A 20,075-nucleotide genomic window follows, 5' to 3' on the forward strand; every position below is an offset into this window, starting at 1 on the left:
TAAGTGACCAGAAATGCCCGATTCTGTCACAAATTTATACATCACATTCATGAAATAACTCGCATATTAAAACACACAAAACTGCAGGGTTTCCAGATTTCTATTTTTAAGAAAAATATTTAACAACCGAATCACCACATTTTAAGATCACACAGAAGGTCAATCCATAAAATCATCATCAATTTGGTCACTTGCATCTTTCGAATTATCTTTATCATCATTTACATCATCTTCGTCGTCATCATTAGCAATATCAACGATTTGATAATCCTTATATCTTCAAGCTTCCGAGCTATCTGTTCAGGATAAACCTTGTTGAACACATGAACATCTTTTGTTTGCACAACCAGCTTTACATGAACAACACATCAGAATTATCAAAGCATTGAACGCTGGTGGTTGGTCTAGGCAATTGATACTGATCAAAGCGTTTTTAAAAATCCAACCATAGTTGTTTGGGTACAAACAGACAAGTGTTGTGTTTGAGAGCAGATTTCAAAATCTTCGTCTAAACGTTGGCTTGTTAAATGTGCCTAAACATTGCATCTTTTACATTTCAAAACATTCTGATCGTTATTCATCAATATTTTTAATTTCGTAGCCATATATAGAACACAAAAACCTTTCGAGTGTTTTGACAAATCTTCGCCAACCTCTTCAAAGTTTTCACAAAGATAGAAAACTCCACATAACGAGTCAAAAAGCCAAATGCTTTGCTTTGTTTTCTTTACCAGACAAAACACTTACTGAATCACAACCTGTATTGACGTGAAAACCTGGCAGTTTCTACAATCATTCTCACCAATTTCGCACACATTGATTGCACATTTAATAATCTGAATTTGGAAGATGTATCTGTTAGACTAACAATGTTAAAATTGATATGCACCTGTGAAAATAGTAAGCCGATACTTCCACATCAGTATCAGAAGGTTTTTGTACAATAGAGTCGTAGCCTTTGTCAGCTACATGTTTTTGCATTAAGAAAATTTTGTTATCGACTTCTTCCTGTTTGATTATAAGCTAAAACCTTTCTACTCTATTTATTTTTCAACATTTTGTAGCACATACTTCCATGTGATACAAATAAATCAACTATTCAATTGTAAATCTATAGGATTGCTTTTTCTTTTCCAAACTAAAGAATTCAACAAGAGCAACTTTGTTTCCCCCCTCTAACAAACATTTCTTCCATTCCCAAGAACACGATTGTGATGGTTTAGAACTTATCGTAATGATTTGCCCTTCCAATGACCTGTCGTTCTAATTTCTTTATGAATATTGTGGGATACTAATCAGTGACAAAATCAATGCATGGCCTCTTTTCGAAACTAAAAGGATGTTTTTTTTTAAATAATAATAGCCAAATCGAAAAAAGTGTTTTTTTTTCATCCTAGTAATGGATTGAATAACTTCCATGATATCAAATATACACATGCTTTCCTAAGAATTATACTATTCTAAAATACCACCCAGGACAGATTTTAATTTTTCATTACATGTGTACCATCAAAGTTTGAAAGAGACATTTGTTGTCTGCTCTACGGTCGGGTTGATGTCGCTTTGTCACATTCCCCAATTCTTTTCTCAATTTTATTGAAAGAGGACCTATTTAAAACTTGAGAACCTATCGCATAACCAACTATCTTGTCTGGGCTATGACAAACAGGCGACATTTTTATCCCCTCTGCTCTCAATGTTTTGTTGTTCTTATCAGCCATTAACTGCTTGCCTTTTATTTCCGTTTTTTTTAAATGTACAAGCAATGATTTCCTTTTGAGTGTTTTGAAGATATCGGTTGACTTTTGTTGAATAAGCCGTTCCGTAATGAAAATTTCTGAAGCAAATTTTCCCTTTTTTATACGCGTTTAGAAAGTAGCACATTAATTCCGAAGAAGCAACAGAACCCGAGAACAAGCCATATAACTGCTCGATTGTTTTAAATGGATTTGGCCAGCTTTGCAGTGTCTGAAACATTTTCAAAACATCAGTTTCGTCTGGCTTCATTCGAGTTTTTTCTGAGTTCTTTTTGGGCGGATGTTTCAGGGTTAATCATTCCTACCAAATCTCGACATTTTTAGGATATTGAAGCTCCTTCATGTGCATTTAGGAACCAACGTTTATCAGAATCATTTTTTAAACTGAAACCAACAAAACCGTTTTTTGTATCTCTATAAGAAACATAAGACAGTAAAAAGTATTGCCAAATCCCACAACTGACTATTTGACGTTCGTTCAAAGCGATGATGGTCGATCTTAACATCTTAAGTCAATCACTACATAGCTAAAACACAAAATGTTATCAAGCACACCTTTATTGAGTTCGATAGAGTGCACCTTTTCTGAACGCAAAAATCATCTTAATTTGTATTTATTTCATAAATATTTCGTTACACATTCATTCTATAAAATAATTTGTCTCACAAAAACATCATAAATCGACAATTAAATGTTTGTTTTCAGTTGCAATTTGATAATGCTTATGCGTGAATACATTGTACATGTTGTATACTGAATCAAAGACGGTCATTTGATGAATTCCGGTATTCCGCGAGCATTTGGACGTACGTATATATTTTATTACTTAATTCATATTTTAGACGATATATAAACACTGCAAATAATTTAAACATTGCATAATGTTTAATTCTCAAGTTTAATTAACTAAAACTGGTAATTGTATAACGAATTTCTTTATGATAGGAGAAAATATGCCTTATTTGAACTAAAAAATCGGATTGTTTGTAATGTTAAAAAATCATTTTTTTTAAAACAAAATATCTTCCGAGTTACACTTAATATGATAGTTTTGTATCTGTTTCAGTTGTTTAAACCTATACTTTATTTTTTTTAAATCGCTTTTTATTAAAATTTTTAATTAACAATTACTTAGTCGTGATTTCTAAATGAGGGGTCCATTAAAAGGGACGTTTTTAAACCCCTTTTGGACACTTTTTCTTTAGTCTAACACCTTGTATTTTATCAATAAGATAATGAAGTTGAATTCTATCGAAAAAAAATTGCGGTACCCTGGGGTGTAACACAAACTCCTTAACTAGCGTGCTTTTGAGAATTAACTGATGGACTAATATTGATTCAGTCTCTGCATGAAAATCCGAGCAAAAGTACGAAATAATCATTTAAACATTTAAAAGCGTTATCTTACTTGTTCGATGAATAATACAGTTAGTCCTCATTGACAACGTACATTTTACATATTCAATAATTCATAGAAAACGTTTAACTGATTTCAAAGAGCAAAACTACATGCTATTAAATCATTTCAGTTTATTCATATGATGACACATGGGAATACTATGTATCTAGATTTGATTTCTAGCAACAGCGCTGTGTGAGTTCCACTTGCATTTTTAAATAGATTGTCTGTACCAAAACGCTTTTTTTGTGTTATTTACATCAGATGCTCTGTTTCAGGAGTTTTTAAACGTTATTTAATTAAAAAAACGGCTGTTTCCTCAATTAAAGGTTGTTTAGTTTGCACAGAATTCCACCCGAACTGGTGTTGTTAGACCGTCTTGAACTTGAAATGAGAGGAAAGTCTATGCTTCGTATTTAAAGCCTTACTGTACCTTTGAATTGCAAAACAATGTTAAAAGCGTTGCCCTTTTAATTTTGATGGTTTTTATAGAGCATATATTGATTTTTGTGTCATGAATGGATGCACAATGTTCTTTCCTTTTTTGCATATTGTACGGATTCCAATTCTAATTTTCAAATCATATCAATATAGTTTTACTCTTCTATAATGTAATATATATATATATCCAAAGGTATAAACAATGTGACTTTGCCTGCTTTCAATTTATAGTTTATGTGCGTATAAAATATTTTGTAAGTAAAAACATCTCCTCGTAGCCTTTTAAGCACCGGATATTTTTTATTAATGAGGCTTAGGTGATCGAGTTGTCCTCATTATCTAAAGTGATTGATTACTAGTCTTTTAACACCGAGATTGTATACTCGTGGCGAGATGGTATCTATTTTAGTCCTTATTGAGAATTACTTTACCTTTTCTTTAAAAAGGTACTTCAGCACCAACTACCAAAATATGTCACTATGATATAACCAAGATATAATCGTAATAATGGTACAGTTGTTGATATCCTGTCTTTATTAAAAAAATATCTGAAGATTAAATAAATTATTTCATCAGCGCTTCGAATATATTGAATGACTGTAATCTATTTTGAATATTTAAATATAACAATATTTCAAAAAAAAAATCCAGACAAGAAATAAAATAAAATAAAGACACAATAAGCCTTTTTTCTAGAATACGAAGAAAAAAACCCACACACTGGAAATAGATCTTTTAATATTGTTCTTATTGGTATTAAAATGTATTTTGTTATCAGTAAATTTAAAGCATCATGAATAATATTATCATATTCATACACACATTCACGGATCTACAATTTGTCGATACCTGTATCATGGCATTGCACAAGGTCATGTTTTCCCAGACTGTTTATGGCTTCCTTACAATTAATCAATTGAATGTTGGTAGTCTACTGATTGATAAGTCAATCTAACATGAATGATGTTTTTAATTAGTTGCTAGCTGCCTTTTATTGCTGTCAGTAAAAAAGGGGCGAAATATATCGGATGGACAGTCAAACTCATAGATCGAGAATAAACTGACAACGCCATTGCGAAAAATAAACAAAAGACAAACAGACAAATACTTCTACACATGACACAACTTGTTAGTAGCAGTAACTGCAAGTACTCTTAGATCTTAACTTAGTGTCCTCTAATGTATAGATGTAAAGGTATTCAACTATTTCCTCTCTCTGCTTTTGTTTGATGTATGTCTATTTGAATCCATCTGATGAGTTAAGCCTGTATAACTAATCTCTATAGTTTGTTTTATTGTGTACTGTTTTATCACTGTTCTGGGTTAGGCGAGGGTAAGCGCCTTCAATCTTGATGAACAATGTCACATTATGTATGTGCCTGTCTCAGGTCCGGAGCCTGTAATTAATGGTTATCATTTGTTGCAGCGTTACAGATTTGTTCTTCGCTCATTATTTTAAACATTAATAAGGTTGTCAGTATCATCGTTTAAATTGACACAGTTTTTGTTTTTTCCCAGTGGTTTTGAACAGTATAGACATGTGCCCTAATTTATGATAGTTTACCATTATACGGGTTTGTTTAGCTGAATAATTGTTCTCCATTTAATGTTACTTATGCAACCTCTGTACAAATTAAACGTTTATCTAGCTTTAAACAAGGTGTGATCTTTTATTTTTACATAACAAGTAAGAAATATGACAGTTGTTTTCCTTTTTTTTTTTTTATATATGTTTGAGCTTTTGAATTTGGACTTTCCTTTTTGCATTTTGCTTGGAGTTACATGTAGGTTTATCTGTTATTTTTGTTTAGCTCTTCAACTGTCTCTAATTTTATTTGTTCTAAGCTTTTACATATTTGCATTTGAGCGTCCCTGATGAAGGTTTATCCAGAAAAAACGCTGCAAACTCATGAAATCTATGACCTGTTTAATATAATTTGTAGAAAATACGTGATAGATTCGTATCATATAGAAAATGATGCCAAGATAACTTATTTGATTATACATTTAACGCATGCGTATATATATATATATTGGTTCAATAATAGTAATCAAATGTACCAGAATTATAATTTAGTACGCCATACGTGCGTTTCGTCTACATAAGACTCATCAGTGACGCCCATATCAAAATATTTATAATGCCAAACAAGTACAACGTTAAAGAGCATTGAGGATCCAAAATTCCAAATAGTTGTGGCCAAAAACGGCCAAGGTAATCTATGCCTGGGATAAGACAATCCTTAGTTTCAATAATTTCAATAACATTTGAAAAACAACAAAAAAATATTTTCTTTTCCTTTGAAGATATTATTCATAAAATAATAAATTCTGAAATGACTTATGATTTATTGGCATCTTGATGAGTTATTTGATCATATCACATGTATAAGTACAAGTAGTAATCTTAATTTAAACACAACGGTCTAAATTCATAAATGTTCCCCTTCATACCTTTCTTTGTTCTCGAACTTGATGTACTCGATATTAAATATTTTAAGTGCAAAAGGTGTTCCTTTAAAACAAAAATAAGACAGTTCTCTCAACTGTCAAAGTAATAAAAACTGACCTTGGAACATTTGTAAACCAACCGTAATTTGGATCTATTGTTTAATTAAATATGTCAAAGATCTACTGTTTTGACTCTATACAAAGATCTAATCCAAATATTCGTGATCAATCTGAAATTCAGTCATTACCACAGATCACTGCCTATTAACTTCTTGATATTTTTCATTGGACGATATAACTATCTTAAGACGTTTTCTAGCTAACTTATCAATGTTCATTAAAGGAAACTTTGTACATTCTGTTGAAGGAACGATATACCTATTTCAACACATGTCATAATAGAAACAGGTATGTTATGAAGTAATGTTTAACCCCAACACATCCTGTTGATTCTAGCTACATTCAGCAGACTGTACTGGAACAGTTGATGCTAGATGTTTTCTGTCATTTTAATTTCTATTTTTTAAGCACACTGTTTAACACAATCCCCGGCGCAGAGCTCACATCCGCTCCGTACTTACTTCGTATCACTACACTTAATATGATAATGTATTTTGAAAGGAAACGAGCGCTGTACGGAGATTGCTGTTAACATTGTTTTTTCATAACTTACTTACGATATAGTGTTTGCTCTAATTATTTTTCAAGGCCGCTCGTTCACTTTTATGTGTTGACATACTCATCATTTGGTTCCTGGTGCAATTTGATATGTAAAAGGGCTTTAAAAAATTGAAAAGAACACGTTTAATTATTTCTTGCGTCCGAAGCGCTTTTCTTGATTAACCTTCATCAGGAACGCTCACAGCCAAACATTTGAAATCCGAAGTTGTATAAGTACCGAAACCGTTGAGGAGTTAAATGTCAAAAATACCTAAAATAAATAGTCAAATTCATTTTAAGCCAACTTTGCCTGAGGGAGTTGAAACCTTAGTTTCTTAATAATTTATAAATTTATAAACGGACAATTTTAGTAAAGTTTATTAAATCATGTCAGTACAGAAATACTGATTACTGAGCTGTTATCATTAGTGCAGCAATTAATAGTAATAATATAATGAGGTCAAGGTATATAAGTTTTATGTAGAACTCAATATGACGTAGTTAACAAGATAACCTGTTAGCCTGTAAATTTTACGCTTCATTGTATAATTCAATGTAATTAACTTTAACTATAGATACCGCATAATGAATTGTATAATGTGGTAGACATTTAATATCTTAAACATGTTAAAGATTATTTTAAAATTATAAAAAAAATGTTGACACAATAGTTGACAATGATTACATTTCGACGTCGCATATGATTCCTTTATAATAACTAATTATTTCACAAAAACATATTTTTATTTATTAATAAATCATTGTTTTATTTGTATAGTAAAATCATCCACGAAGCCATGACAAACTTATAATAATTTTAACAGTAATAGGAATACAACGAATGCGGTTTGATATTTTAGAGACGATGTGGTATGGTTGCCATTGAAACAACTCTACGCAAGAGACCAAACTAACACATCAATTAACAATTACAGGTCGCCGTACGGCCTACAACAATGAGCAAAGTCCATACCGCAAAGTCACCTATAAAAGACCCCGAATTGACAACGGTCATGAGTACGTATTAAGTCATGTTTCATTGTAAAATATTTAATCAATTTTCTTTTAATTTATACATAGCTAATCAATATCCTCTTTTTGTTATATTTATCATACAACCACTGAGGACATGAGTTTTTATTTCAGAATATGTCACTTTCCCCGAAAAAGATCTGTAAATCATGCGGAAATCTAAGTCAAATTCTAGACAATTGTACACACTGTGGTGAAAAGTTTTCTGACGGAGGTATGATTGTGATGATAGCCTTCGTTAAATAAATGTATTTAAAAGGAGGGACGAAAGATACCAGAGGGACAGTCAAACTGATAAATCGAAAATAAACTGACAACGCCATGGCTAAAAATGAAAAAGACAAACAGACAAACAATAGTTCACATGACACAACATAGAAAACTAAAGAATAAGCAACACGAACCCCACCAAAAACTAGGGGTGATCTCAGGTGCTCTGGAAGGGTGAAAGTGCATACTTTATAAATATTCGGGATAATGTTGATAATAGTTATCAAAAGTACCAGGATTATAATTTAGTACACCAGACGCGCGTTTCGTCTACATAAGACTCATCAGTGACGCTCAAATCGAAATATTTATAAAGCCAAACAAGTACAAAGTTGAAGAGCATTGGGGATTCAAAATTCCGAACAGTTGTGCCAAATACGGCTAAGGTAATCTATACCTGGAATAAGAAAATCCTTACTTTTTCGAAAATTTCTAAGTTTGGTAAACAGGAAATTTATAAAAATGACCACATTATTGATATTCATGTCGACACCGAAATGTTGACTACATGGATAAAATCGATCTCAGTTCGAACATCATGTTTTAATTACATTATAACAATCTTCATGTAATTAAAAAAAGTGTTGCAAAAGATAAATCAGCGATACTAAGGGTAGATTCTAACTGATCACTGGAAAACAATCTACCAACGCCATGACAAAAAAACAAACAAAAACAAAGTGTAAAAAACACAGCATCAACAACTTAAGACTGAACAGCACACAACCCTATGATACCCGGGGTAATATCAGATGCTCGGGACAATAGTCAAATGCAATCAGTTCGCATATACACGAAATATACAATCAATGATGTTCCTATAGTTTCGTTGTTAATCTACGTCCTGTGTTCGAAAACTTGTTTTAATTATGCTTTAATGATATATGCTGAGATATAATCAGTGAGTGAAGCTCACAGAAAATCTGATGAGTTTTGAGGTTTCATTCGTATTTCTTACATTTGTAGCAGAGAGAAAAAAGAAAATTGAATCGCCACCTGAGTTACCTGTTTGTTCAGAAAAATCTACGACTGAAGATTACAAAATGAAGCGTTCAGTCTCTCTTTATAGTACAGCGCCTGGAAAGCCGAAAGCAGGAACAACCAAGCACGATGGTAATATTAGTTATCTTGGTGTAATCAGGGGTGTACAGAATTTTACACCGTTGTTGAAAATTCATGGGTGTATGAAATTTCAACAACCCTTATAACACCAAGATAACGAATTTATTTCTTATGAACATTTCCACTTACTCATTACCAGGATGTAAAATTGAAAAATTGTAATGAAAAATTTCAAGTGTAACATTTTTTTCAACTGCTATGTTGCTGTGCATTGTCAAATCTTTTTTTTCTTTATTTTTGGGAAAATTTAGAAATTTTTTGTGTTGTTTAGAATTTGTAAAGGGGAAATATTTTTTTTTTTTTTCAAATTCTGTCTTTACTTTTAGAAAAAAATTTTCACATGTTTTTATTATTTTTTTATTAATTTATTTTGGCAAAATTTTATTTATCCCTGAGTGAACAAGGGTGGGATGTTTTTTACACGGGTATTTAACCAATCAGATTGCAGTTTTTTTGCTGAATAAGAAACAACACAAATTAACAACATTCAACCAAAAGAACAATCCCTTTTTCGAAATTTTCACATTTGTTTTAGCAATAAGTTATTTTTCAATTCATGTTATTTATAAATAAAAAAATTTATTGCTCAAGAAATCGTAAAATATCATAACATCATTGTAACATTTCTAAACTGGAAGATACACATTTCGACAATAAATGTGTCTTTCATTTATAATTATGTTAAATAACAATATCAATATACTGATTTGAAGAGCTGTTATATTAATGAACAAAATGAGATTTAAAATCATAATTGAACACGGAACAGAAATAAGGAATCATTATATTCCTGCCTTATCTGGAAATCAATTAATGAAACTTATGACGGCTAATAATAATAATAAAAAAAGAAAAAAATATCAATTAGAAGATGTATTGAATCAGTTGAAGTAATACAATTTTAGGGAACTACACTAGAGGAGCATTTCAACACTTTCATCTTCGAAAGTTTTGTTTTGTAAACTGTTTTATGAGTTGGGGTAATAAAATCAGATTTACGCAGAAACATTGTTAACGTGAATGTAAAATTTGAGCAATTGATAAATGCTGATGTACAGAATAGTCTAATGAAGGTGTAAACCATTAAAACAAAGGAAATAATTTCGATTCAAATATTATGCATCTAGAGATTGTTAGAATAACCTTCACCATGAAAGCTCAAAGCCGAATATTTGAAGGTCAAGGATATATAATAAATGAAACAGTCGAAGAGCTTTAAAACTGAACAAATATTATTTGTCTAATATCAGATTGTTTAACTAATAGCTGTTTTTTTATGAATTAATGTAAGTACATGTTATATATAAAAATATGAAAAAAATGTTTGTTAAGCATATGCTAACCCTATCATATGTGTTTGTTATTCAAATTGATTTAAATTCAAACAATATTTCAACATTTTCCTAAGCACAAGCAATAATTTGATGTCTCTTTAATAGTTTTGTGTTCGTTTTTCTGTCGAGAATAATGTAAACTTATGTGCATTTGTGTGGTTTCCCTTTTTAGAAATATTAACAGTTTTTTATAAACTTTTCCAGATATCGACAACAGCAATCAGGCATCGAATCGCAGTTCCAATTACCTCAACGTAGAATTGAAAGGTATTATTTGAATAAAAAACAGCAAGAATACAGGACTATATAACATGAAATTCTTTATACAAAAAAATGCATTTTTTTTTTATAAACGGAGATCAAGCCACCATTCTTTGTCATATATCATTATAAATTTATATGGTTGGTTTACCAATTGTTTAATACAGCGTATATAGTTCGTACACCAAAAAATATAAACCAAAAGATAGAAAAGGAATATTCAAAACTATAAGTCGAAAAATAAAGGCAACAGTAGTATACCGCTGTTCAAAACTCATAAATCGATGGAAAAAAACCCAAATCGGGGTAACAAACTAAAACTGAGGGAAACGCATTAAATATAAGAGGATACCAACGACACAACATTAAAATGTATCACACACAGTATCTAAAAGATACTAACAATGCCATGATATAAAAAGAAAATGACGACTGGAAGGGAAACCTATCCTGCTACACTAGTGGCACCTGTCGTGTTGCTTTAATATTTACAAACCCGATAACGAGTCTCATCCAAGGAAAAGAGGACTTTAATTGAAACTCATCTTTACACTCAGAACTCAATACTTATAGTACTATTTGCACGAATTTTTGACAGAAGGATTTTTGTTTGTTTGTAGATAATTATGTTGAAGCAATTCGCGATTTTGACAAAATGAGACCTGGGGATTTAACAATTCGGACTGGAGACATAATAACCCTTGTAAGGGAACACGATGATGGTTACATGGAAGGGAGACTTGGAACAGAAGAAGGTCTTTTTCCTGCTTCATACGTAAAGGCTTATAATGAACAAGGTAAAAAATACATGCTGTCAAAGGTATATATCATGAATATAACGTGTGTTTCTTTCAAGATTGAGAAAAGGACGTATATTGAAATTACTTCATGTGAAAAAAGTAGTACTGCTGATTTCTCCTACCCATCATTGGACATTATTGCAACGTATAAATGCAAGACTTTAGTAGCATAGGTAATGGGTTTTTTTTCCCGTTTAGACTGCAAACACTGAAAAACAAACAGTACGTACACTTCTTATTGCGATGATGACATACATATCTTTGCTCATATCTGAACATTGATTTGGATGATCTGTTTAAATTTATGAGATCTGGACTTCAATATTCTAAATTCCATTGCCACTTATTTCGAATATTGATTTAAAAAAAAACTAGTACAAGAATCTGAATAAATGCTCAAAATGTCGTCGAGTTCGACGGATTTTTAACCAAAAAAAAAACCAACAACATCAAGGACACTGTTGACTGCTTTGTCAGTTGATTAAGACATAGAGAACATTTTGATATTGTTTTTCGTGCTTTATATTCGTGATATTTGAAGATTTTTGTAATATGAAACAAAGTACTTATGACTGACTTAAGACAAGAGACAAAATGACATAGAAATTGTAATAAACCATAATAGAAAGGTTTGATCGTCTTTGCAGGTAGCCTCAGCTCCGGTCAAACAACACATGACAAATCTGAGTACTTCAACGTCGATTTGAAAGGTATAAATCTTATTCACATTTAAAAATCTTTGACATTGAAAAAAGGAAATACCTTTTTTTTTGCATTTACATAGTTGTTTGTTTTCAAAGTGATTGATATTATAACACAATGTTTACTGTTGTATGCCTTTTGTGACATTTTTACCTATCATATCTGTTTATTTCGTTCACACATTGTTTTCAATATAATGGAGTTGAATGTGACTGTTATACAAGTGAATGGTTTGGCTAGTTATAAAACCACGTTTAATCTACCTTTTCTAAATATGGAAATACCTGTAGTACGTCAGGAATACGAAAGGTTTTTCATTCGTTTGATATATTTTTGATTATAATTTTACTATTTGATATGTGACTTTTGAATTTTTCTTGGAGTTCGGTATTATTGTTATTTTACTTTCTAACATGATAATGATAATTTACATTATGACAATACAGTTTTCAAATTGACTTAGGACTTATACAGTTAAACGTAATATCTTTTCAAAAAATCGGAATCATTTCGATTATTTACAGCTTAAACATAAATTTAATGGTTTGGTGCACCGTGCTGTTCGTCTTTCAGTTTTAGTTAGTTTTCTTTGGGAAAGGTGTCAAATTATTTTGAATCAAAATGTCTTCTTGATTTCATTTCGTACTCAGAAAGTGGCATACAGATCTAAAAAAAAACACAATCTATATAGTAACAAACGTCAAAGAGTCAAACTTACTAATAAGGAAACTATATGCCTAAATTCTAAACTAATTGTTCTTAATATTATATTTCAAAAACATCTATTTTTAACCAGTTCAATATCTACGATTGAAGACAAGAAACACCAGAATCATCACAATTGTTCACATTACCTGTGTCATTACAAAAGTTATCAAAGGTAGCAGGATTATAATTTAATACGACGACGTGCGTTTTTTCATCATAAGACTCATCAGTGACGTTCAGATCAAAATAGTTATAAACCCAAACAAGTACAAAAGTGAAGAGCATCGAGGACCCAAAATTTCAAAAAAAGTGGTGCCAAATACAGCTAAGGTAATCTATTCCTGGGATTAGAAAATCCTTAGTTTTTTCGAAGTTAAAACCTTGTTTCCTGCCTTCCATAACATTTTGACAATGATAAGTACATTATGTATATGTAAAAAGTCGTAAATAAAAAAATATTGATTATTTGCAATTGTAATAATGTACAGTAAATAAGTCATATGGGTGTATAGCCAGATTAACTTAATATATCTTTATAATTAAGTATGACGTCCCTTTTTACTGAACTAGTTCACATTTCTAAATATTTTGGGCCAGTTGAGGATCAACTGCGGGAGCGGGATTTCTTGCTGATTTGAAAACCCATTGGTTGCCTTCGGCTGTTAACTGCCATCTAACTTGGTGGGTTGTTGTATCTTTGACATAACCCCCATTTCCATTCTCAACTTTCTTAGAAAAGACTTGCGATAAATAAATACTGTGAAATTCAAAACAAAAATATACAAATTAATTATTAAGAAATAATTCATGGCACCCGTAGAATTGTTTTCATTTAACCATTGGTTGGGCATTTATAATCGATTATTTTACCCTACACGCTATTTCGATTCTAATTGAACAAATTCGGTAATTTTGTTAAGCCCTGTTCCGTTTTATCATTTGTTTATAATATAAGTAATATTATATAATTCAATGATTGTTTTTTTCAATCGCATTTTTCACTTATATATTTTCTTCCAATGTATTTTTTTTCGTTCTGAAGCGTACAAGAAGCTTAAAAACGCCCGGTATTTTCATTTGCGTTTTTTTGTTTACAGACACATACTTGTGACGTCACCTTGTTGCCATGCCCAGACAATAATATCATTTTGCGGAATTTTCGTTCTATGAAATTTTACCATGCAAAAATGAACTGAAATGGACTGATTTGTTTATTTTGCTGTAGAATATAAATAAATATATTGTATCTTAATGGCCTGTGTAAACTGGGAGTTTTGATGTCGGAAATTGAGAATATCTGGCTGTATAAATAAGTAGGTCGTAACGCCGTTTTTGTGTATTAATGCGTTTGCGCTAAAGGTAGATAGATTGTAATTATACTGGTTGACGATAATAGGTCGTCATATTAGAATAATTATTACCTATGCATAATTTTAGAAAGTGCACCAGTTGTTCCAGTTATACCACCAAGAAAACTCAATCGTAATTTAAGTTTCCCGACTGCAGAACTTGATCAAGGTATCTAACATATTATAAATTAATACGCACGTTTAGGGTGGTACCTATCACTACAGGGAGATAACTCTGTAAAGCCAGCTAAACGTTTTAATTACGTTGTGTTGTTTAGAGAATATTAAGCTTTTCAATGACCATAATAAGTTTTTGTCAAACTGCTATATAACCAGTTTAATTTTCCTGATAAAATGGTTGATTTTTTTTTAAATTTTTGAGATATATTTGTGTAGTTACATGATTACAGGACAACCGTAAAAGTTATGAAAAAAAACGTATGGTAGGAAAAAATACTCCAGTTATGTTTAATTTTACTATGTCGCAATAAAATAAATAGTCAAAAATTAATCAATTTGCCAAAAATACTTCTGTAAGCGCGAACCTCGCCAATTTGGTTGGTGGTTAAAAGACATAAACTTGTAGGTATCTGGAACATGTTTATAATTAAATGAAACACACACAATATAAACGATACTTCTTTTTATTTGTAGAGTTCATAGATCTGCCACTAGCACCACCTAGGCCTATTCGAAAAGATAAATACTGTGATGGTATGTAATAATCTGAAGGTTATACAGACCTAAAAAATAAAATGGTCCCTATTGCAATTTGATAAGTATATTTTATAATAGATTACAATATTATAATTTGTTTTGTATTAATGTCACTGTTGAATCCTTCACTTGTATAGAATTTCAAAACAAAATATACCTTTTTTCGTCACAATGTATGTATTAAATCACGTTTCAGTTAATTATGCCCAAGTGAATGTTTGACTACATTTTCTCCTTTAAACAACGCCCCTTTAACCACAATTTATGAATCCTCAATACAAAATGTTTTATGTCTTAGGTTTTTTGTGGTTTAAAAGAGGGACGAAAGATACCAAAGGGACAGTCAGACTCATAAATCTAAAACAAGCTGACAACGCCATGGCTAAAAATGAAAAAAACTAACAGACGTCAAACAATAGTACACATGACACAACATAAAAAACCAAATTTAAATGATTCTTATCGAAAAATGGAAATATTTTTATGAAACATTGATTTCCACCTGCGACAGTAAATAACATGGTCATCTGACATAATCACTTGTTTATTATCCGACATATTTGCATAATTCCAAGCAGAGGTCATGGTTTATAAATTCTGATAATCTATGTCAGTAGACCAAAAAAAATGTGGTTTGTGTGCCAATGAGACAACTCAAAGTCACAATTTATAAAACTAAACCATTATAAGTCAAAGTAAGGTTCTCATCACGGTGCCTTGGCTCACACCAAACAGTAATCTATAATATATATAAAAGAAGATGTGGTATGATTGCCAATGAGACAACTATCCACAATAGACCAAAATGACACAAACATTAACAACTATAGGTCACCGCACGGTCTTCAACAATGAGCAAAGCCCATACCGCATATATAGTCAGCTATAAAAGGCCTCGATAAGACAATGTAAAAAAATTCAAGCGAGAAAACTAACGGCCTTATTTAAGATAAAAAAATGAAAGAAAAAAAAAATATGTAAGACATGAACAAACGACAACCACTGAATTACAGGCTCCTAACTTGGGACAGGCACATACATAAATAATGTGGTGGTTGAACATGTAAGCGGGATCCCAACCCTCCCCTTACCTGGGACAGTGGTATAACAGTACGACATAAGAACGAACTATAAAAATCAGTTGAAAAAGGTTTAACTCATCAGATAGACAAAAAATAAAAGTGGACGTGGTCTGGTACTTATACATCCCGACACAACAAGACACAATGAACAGATCAGAGACTACTCGCAGTTATCTGACAGCTAGTTCAAAGCCATTAACAACTAATAAAAAATCATGCCTCTAAGACTAAGCATATAAACCATTCAAACAGGAAAACCCATCGTCTAATCTATATAAAAAATAAATCTTTTGATAAACTAATACGTTTATGAAATTTGAAGCGCAAAAATGATATTAGGCAGCGACTAATAATACAAATTACATATACCAAAAAAAGGTGCAAAAAATTGATCAGTACAAACCGAAGCTACATCTGAAGTTACAAACAAGTTTCTATTTGTAGATGTCGTCCCGGCACTCCCACCGAAACCATTAAGGAAAAATGATGAAACAATCGGTATGTTACTAAATACCTTTATATGTTACTTTTGTGTGAGTGTGGTTTGTTTTGTTGAAACCTTTATTCTTTTTCTGTAATATCGTTGTTTACATCGTAGGCGATTACAAAAAGATATCGGATTTTATCAAGTTTAACTAACTGGATTCAGATGGTGAATGATACATATGCATGGGATACAGGTCTATCTGGCCAAAAACAACGGTTTGATGTGTTTGCCATTGAAACTTTTAGCACAACTAATCGTATAGAAAAGAAACTTTCTTAAAAAGCTATAGGTGATTGAATAACCTATAACATTGGGGAAAATAAATACAAGTTTGGAATCTGCATTTAACTCTGAAATAGCAATTCACACGAGGCAGCATATCAGAAAAAGTATTTGGTGGTGTTATGCTATTTTCATCATTTAACTAAGTATGTCAGAGATCAACCACGGAAAGAAGGCACAACATTTATGAGTTTGTGCAGACGCTTTCCCTTCTTTTTGGCAGCGGTCTTTTATCTCAAGATTAAAACATACTGTATCAGTTGAAAAGGGATTGAATAACAGGGTTATACCACAAATAAGCATATAAAGGACACAAAGTACCGACCTTAGAGTACTTGAATTCGCAACAGCTTCTTGTTCAAATCAATACTAAAGTAAAATATATATCCTTATATTAATGCTCATTGTGTAAATAAGTATATTTAAGTCTAATTTGATTCTGAATTTACCTGCCTTGTATTGCCTCTCTTTTATTTTCAATTCATTGCATTTTGTATATATTATCATTACTTGCTCAAACAATCTTTCAGTTTTATATCACTTTTATCCGTTTAAGTTGCAAATGCTCTTTGACGTTTGTGTGTAAATTCTGACTCTAATGATCATCTGGTGCTGATTGGAACTGTTCATCTTATTTGAAATGAGTTCATAGATTGCTTAAGATATTCTTATGTTTCTTACAGACACTACTAATAGATACTTATCATTCAAGAAAGAAGATCAAATTTATAATGCTGGTAAATGTATTCTGGATATTTAACATTTTTAATTTGGATTCAAATAACAATTATTGAAATACTCGTATGAAAACTAAGTAATTATATATAAGGAGATGTGGTATGAGTGCCAATGAGACTACTTACCATCCTTGTCACAATTTGTGAAAGAAATGATTTGACTAATCGATAAAAACGAAAATAAAATAAAGAAACATATTTTAATGATCATATTGGTCAATAGTTTAACAACAAATGCCTGTGACATAATATATATACGAAGATGTGATGTGAGTGCCAATGAGACCATTCTTCATCAAAATAACAATTCATAAAAGTAAACCATGATAGGTCAACATATATTAACTTCCATGCCTCACATGATGTTTTTTTTTCTATTAATAGTCTGATCCCCGCCGTTACATTTGTGCGAAGGTGACTGAGGTAATACATACTAACTTTACACTGAATGTTGTTTGATGGACACTAGACGCAGTGAAACAAAATATTCTAAATGTTCAATAACAATTTATTATGTTTTGTTAATACACCATAAACACGTCTGAATCTTGTAAAATTCTAAAACCAATAAAACAAAATAATGAAATTGTCGTCTTCATTCAGTATAAATAATGATTTTTTTTTTATATAGAAAACGAAGATGAAATTAGAATCATTTTGCTGGGGAAAACAGGATCAGGGAAGAGCGCTACTGGAAATTCCATTGTAGGAGAAACAATGTTTAAATCAGATATCAGTGGAAAGTCCGTAACTAAAAAATGTGGAAAATTTGACGTCAGATCCAATGGCAGAACATTAGTGGTTATTGATACACCCGGTTTGTTTGACACAACATTATCACAAGACGTCGTCAAAAACGAAATAATTCGCTGCGCCGATATGTCCGTACCTGGCCCACATGTTTTTATGATCGTGCTACAGATAACAAGGTTAACAGCAGAGGAAACCGATGCTTTAGAACAATTGTTCAAAACTTTTGGTACGTCCATGGGAAAGTATTCTTTGATAGTTTTTACGAGATCAGATGAGTTGAAGAGAGCTGGAAAAAGCATCAAATCTTTTATTGAGGAAACAGGCCCACCTCTGACTGATTTTATACGAAAATGCAAAGATCGTTATTTTGCAATGGACAACACGACAACTGGACAAGCTAAAAGTCAAATGGTCATGGAATTATTGAAAGTAGTAGAAGATATAGTTAAAGATAACAACGGTCGTCATTTTACCAATAAAATTATCGACGAAGCATGCCAAGCTAGAAAGGCATATGATGCTTTGATTGAAACAGACGATCCGCAGCAATTGTATATCAAAGACGAAGACGAGGAAGGATTTGATGACAACTTCGAAGTGTATGGAGGCGACAGCATTTCGGTCGACAGCCATGACTCCGGAGTTTCAATGACAAATCAACCTATTTATGATGAAATATATGAAGGATATAATTCTAAGGAGAACGAGATCAAGAATCTTATTGATAAAACTCAAAGCAAAATTAAGAGCAATGAGACAATAAGGAATCGTCTACAAGAGCAAAATGAAAACGATATGGCAAAGATCGATTCACAATTGACAAAGAAGAAGAAGGAGGCAATTGATATCAAGGATGATTTAGACCGTGTAACAAACCAATGTCGTACGTTAGAACAACAGAGGAGAGACCTAGAGTGTAAAACAAGGAACGAAATTCAAGAATATGATTTTGAATTGAAGCAGCTGCACAAAAGAAAACGAGAGTATCAGAATCAAAAAGCCTGTCTTGAACGGAAAAAAATTGAGTCAAGACAGAAAATTTCAAAAGAATCTGCAAGTTTGCAAACTAAGATAAATACTCTTCAAAACGGTTGTTTGATAATGTAGATTTTGTAATGCTGAACATAATGATATGACGATCAAAATCAATTATATTTGAACAGAAACAGTTATTTCATTTTAGTATTGATATATCATGTGTGTGTAGTAATAACTATGACTTTGATTTTCATTTACCTTTGGTATAATACGCGAAATATTGAACATTAATTTTCTTTCTTATTTAGTCAATTAGATAATTGCTGTGGTAATTTACAAACAAATGTTTTCAATAGTTTGTTTTGAATTATTTTATTTGAGATAAGTGTGATGTGAAATAATTTACATGTTTATAATAATAAAGTGTTCCCCAAAGCATGTTGAGCATAAGAAGACGCCAACTATTAAATCAGAGATTTCAAGATTAAATTTTTTAAATACTCCATACTTGAGTTTTTCATCTACAAAAGACTTATCAGTGACGCTCGTCTCCACAAAAGTTAGAAAGGCCAAATAAAGTACAAAGTTGTGCAATGAGGACCAATATTCTAAAATGTTTCACCAAATACAACTAAGGAAATCTATTCCCGCGGTAGAAAAGCTTATTTATTTCAAAAATTCAAAAGTTTTGAAAACAGTTAATTTATAAATATGACCATCATGACCATATCAATGATAATTTATGTTAGCAC

General features: G+C 31.5%; 1 protein-coding gene across 1 annotated transcript; it reads left to right on the forward strand.

Annotated features, from left to right (window-relative positions):
- Positions 1–12,426: 12,426 nt before the first annotated feature.
- Positions 12,427–19,640, forward strand: LOC134718166 (GTPase IMAP family member 7-like). The gene is made up of 6 exons (XM_063580655.1): positions 12,427–12,460; positions 14,376–14,456; positions 14,942–15,001; positions 16,531–16,584; positions 17,539–17,592; positions 18,224–19,640. The coding sequence occupies exons 1-6, from the start codon at positions 12,427–12,429 to the stop codon at positions 19,450–19,452; spliced, it is 1,512 nt and encodes a 503-aa protein (XP_063436725.1). The 3' UTR covers positions 19,453–19,640.
- Positions 19,641–20,075: the final 435 nt, after the last annotated feature.

The sequence above is a fragment of the Mytilus trossulus genome, chromosome 5, assembly GCF_036588685.1.
Source record: "Mytilus trossulus isolate FHL-02 chromosome 5, PNRI_Mtr1.1.1.hap1, whole genome shotgun sequence".
Lineage (NCBI taxonomy): Eukaryota > Metazoa > Mollusca > Bivalvia > Mytilida > Mytilidae > Mytilus > Mytilus trossulus.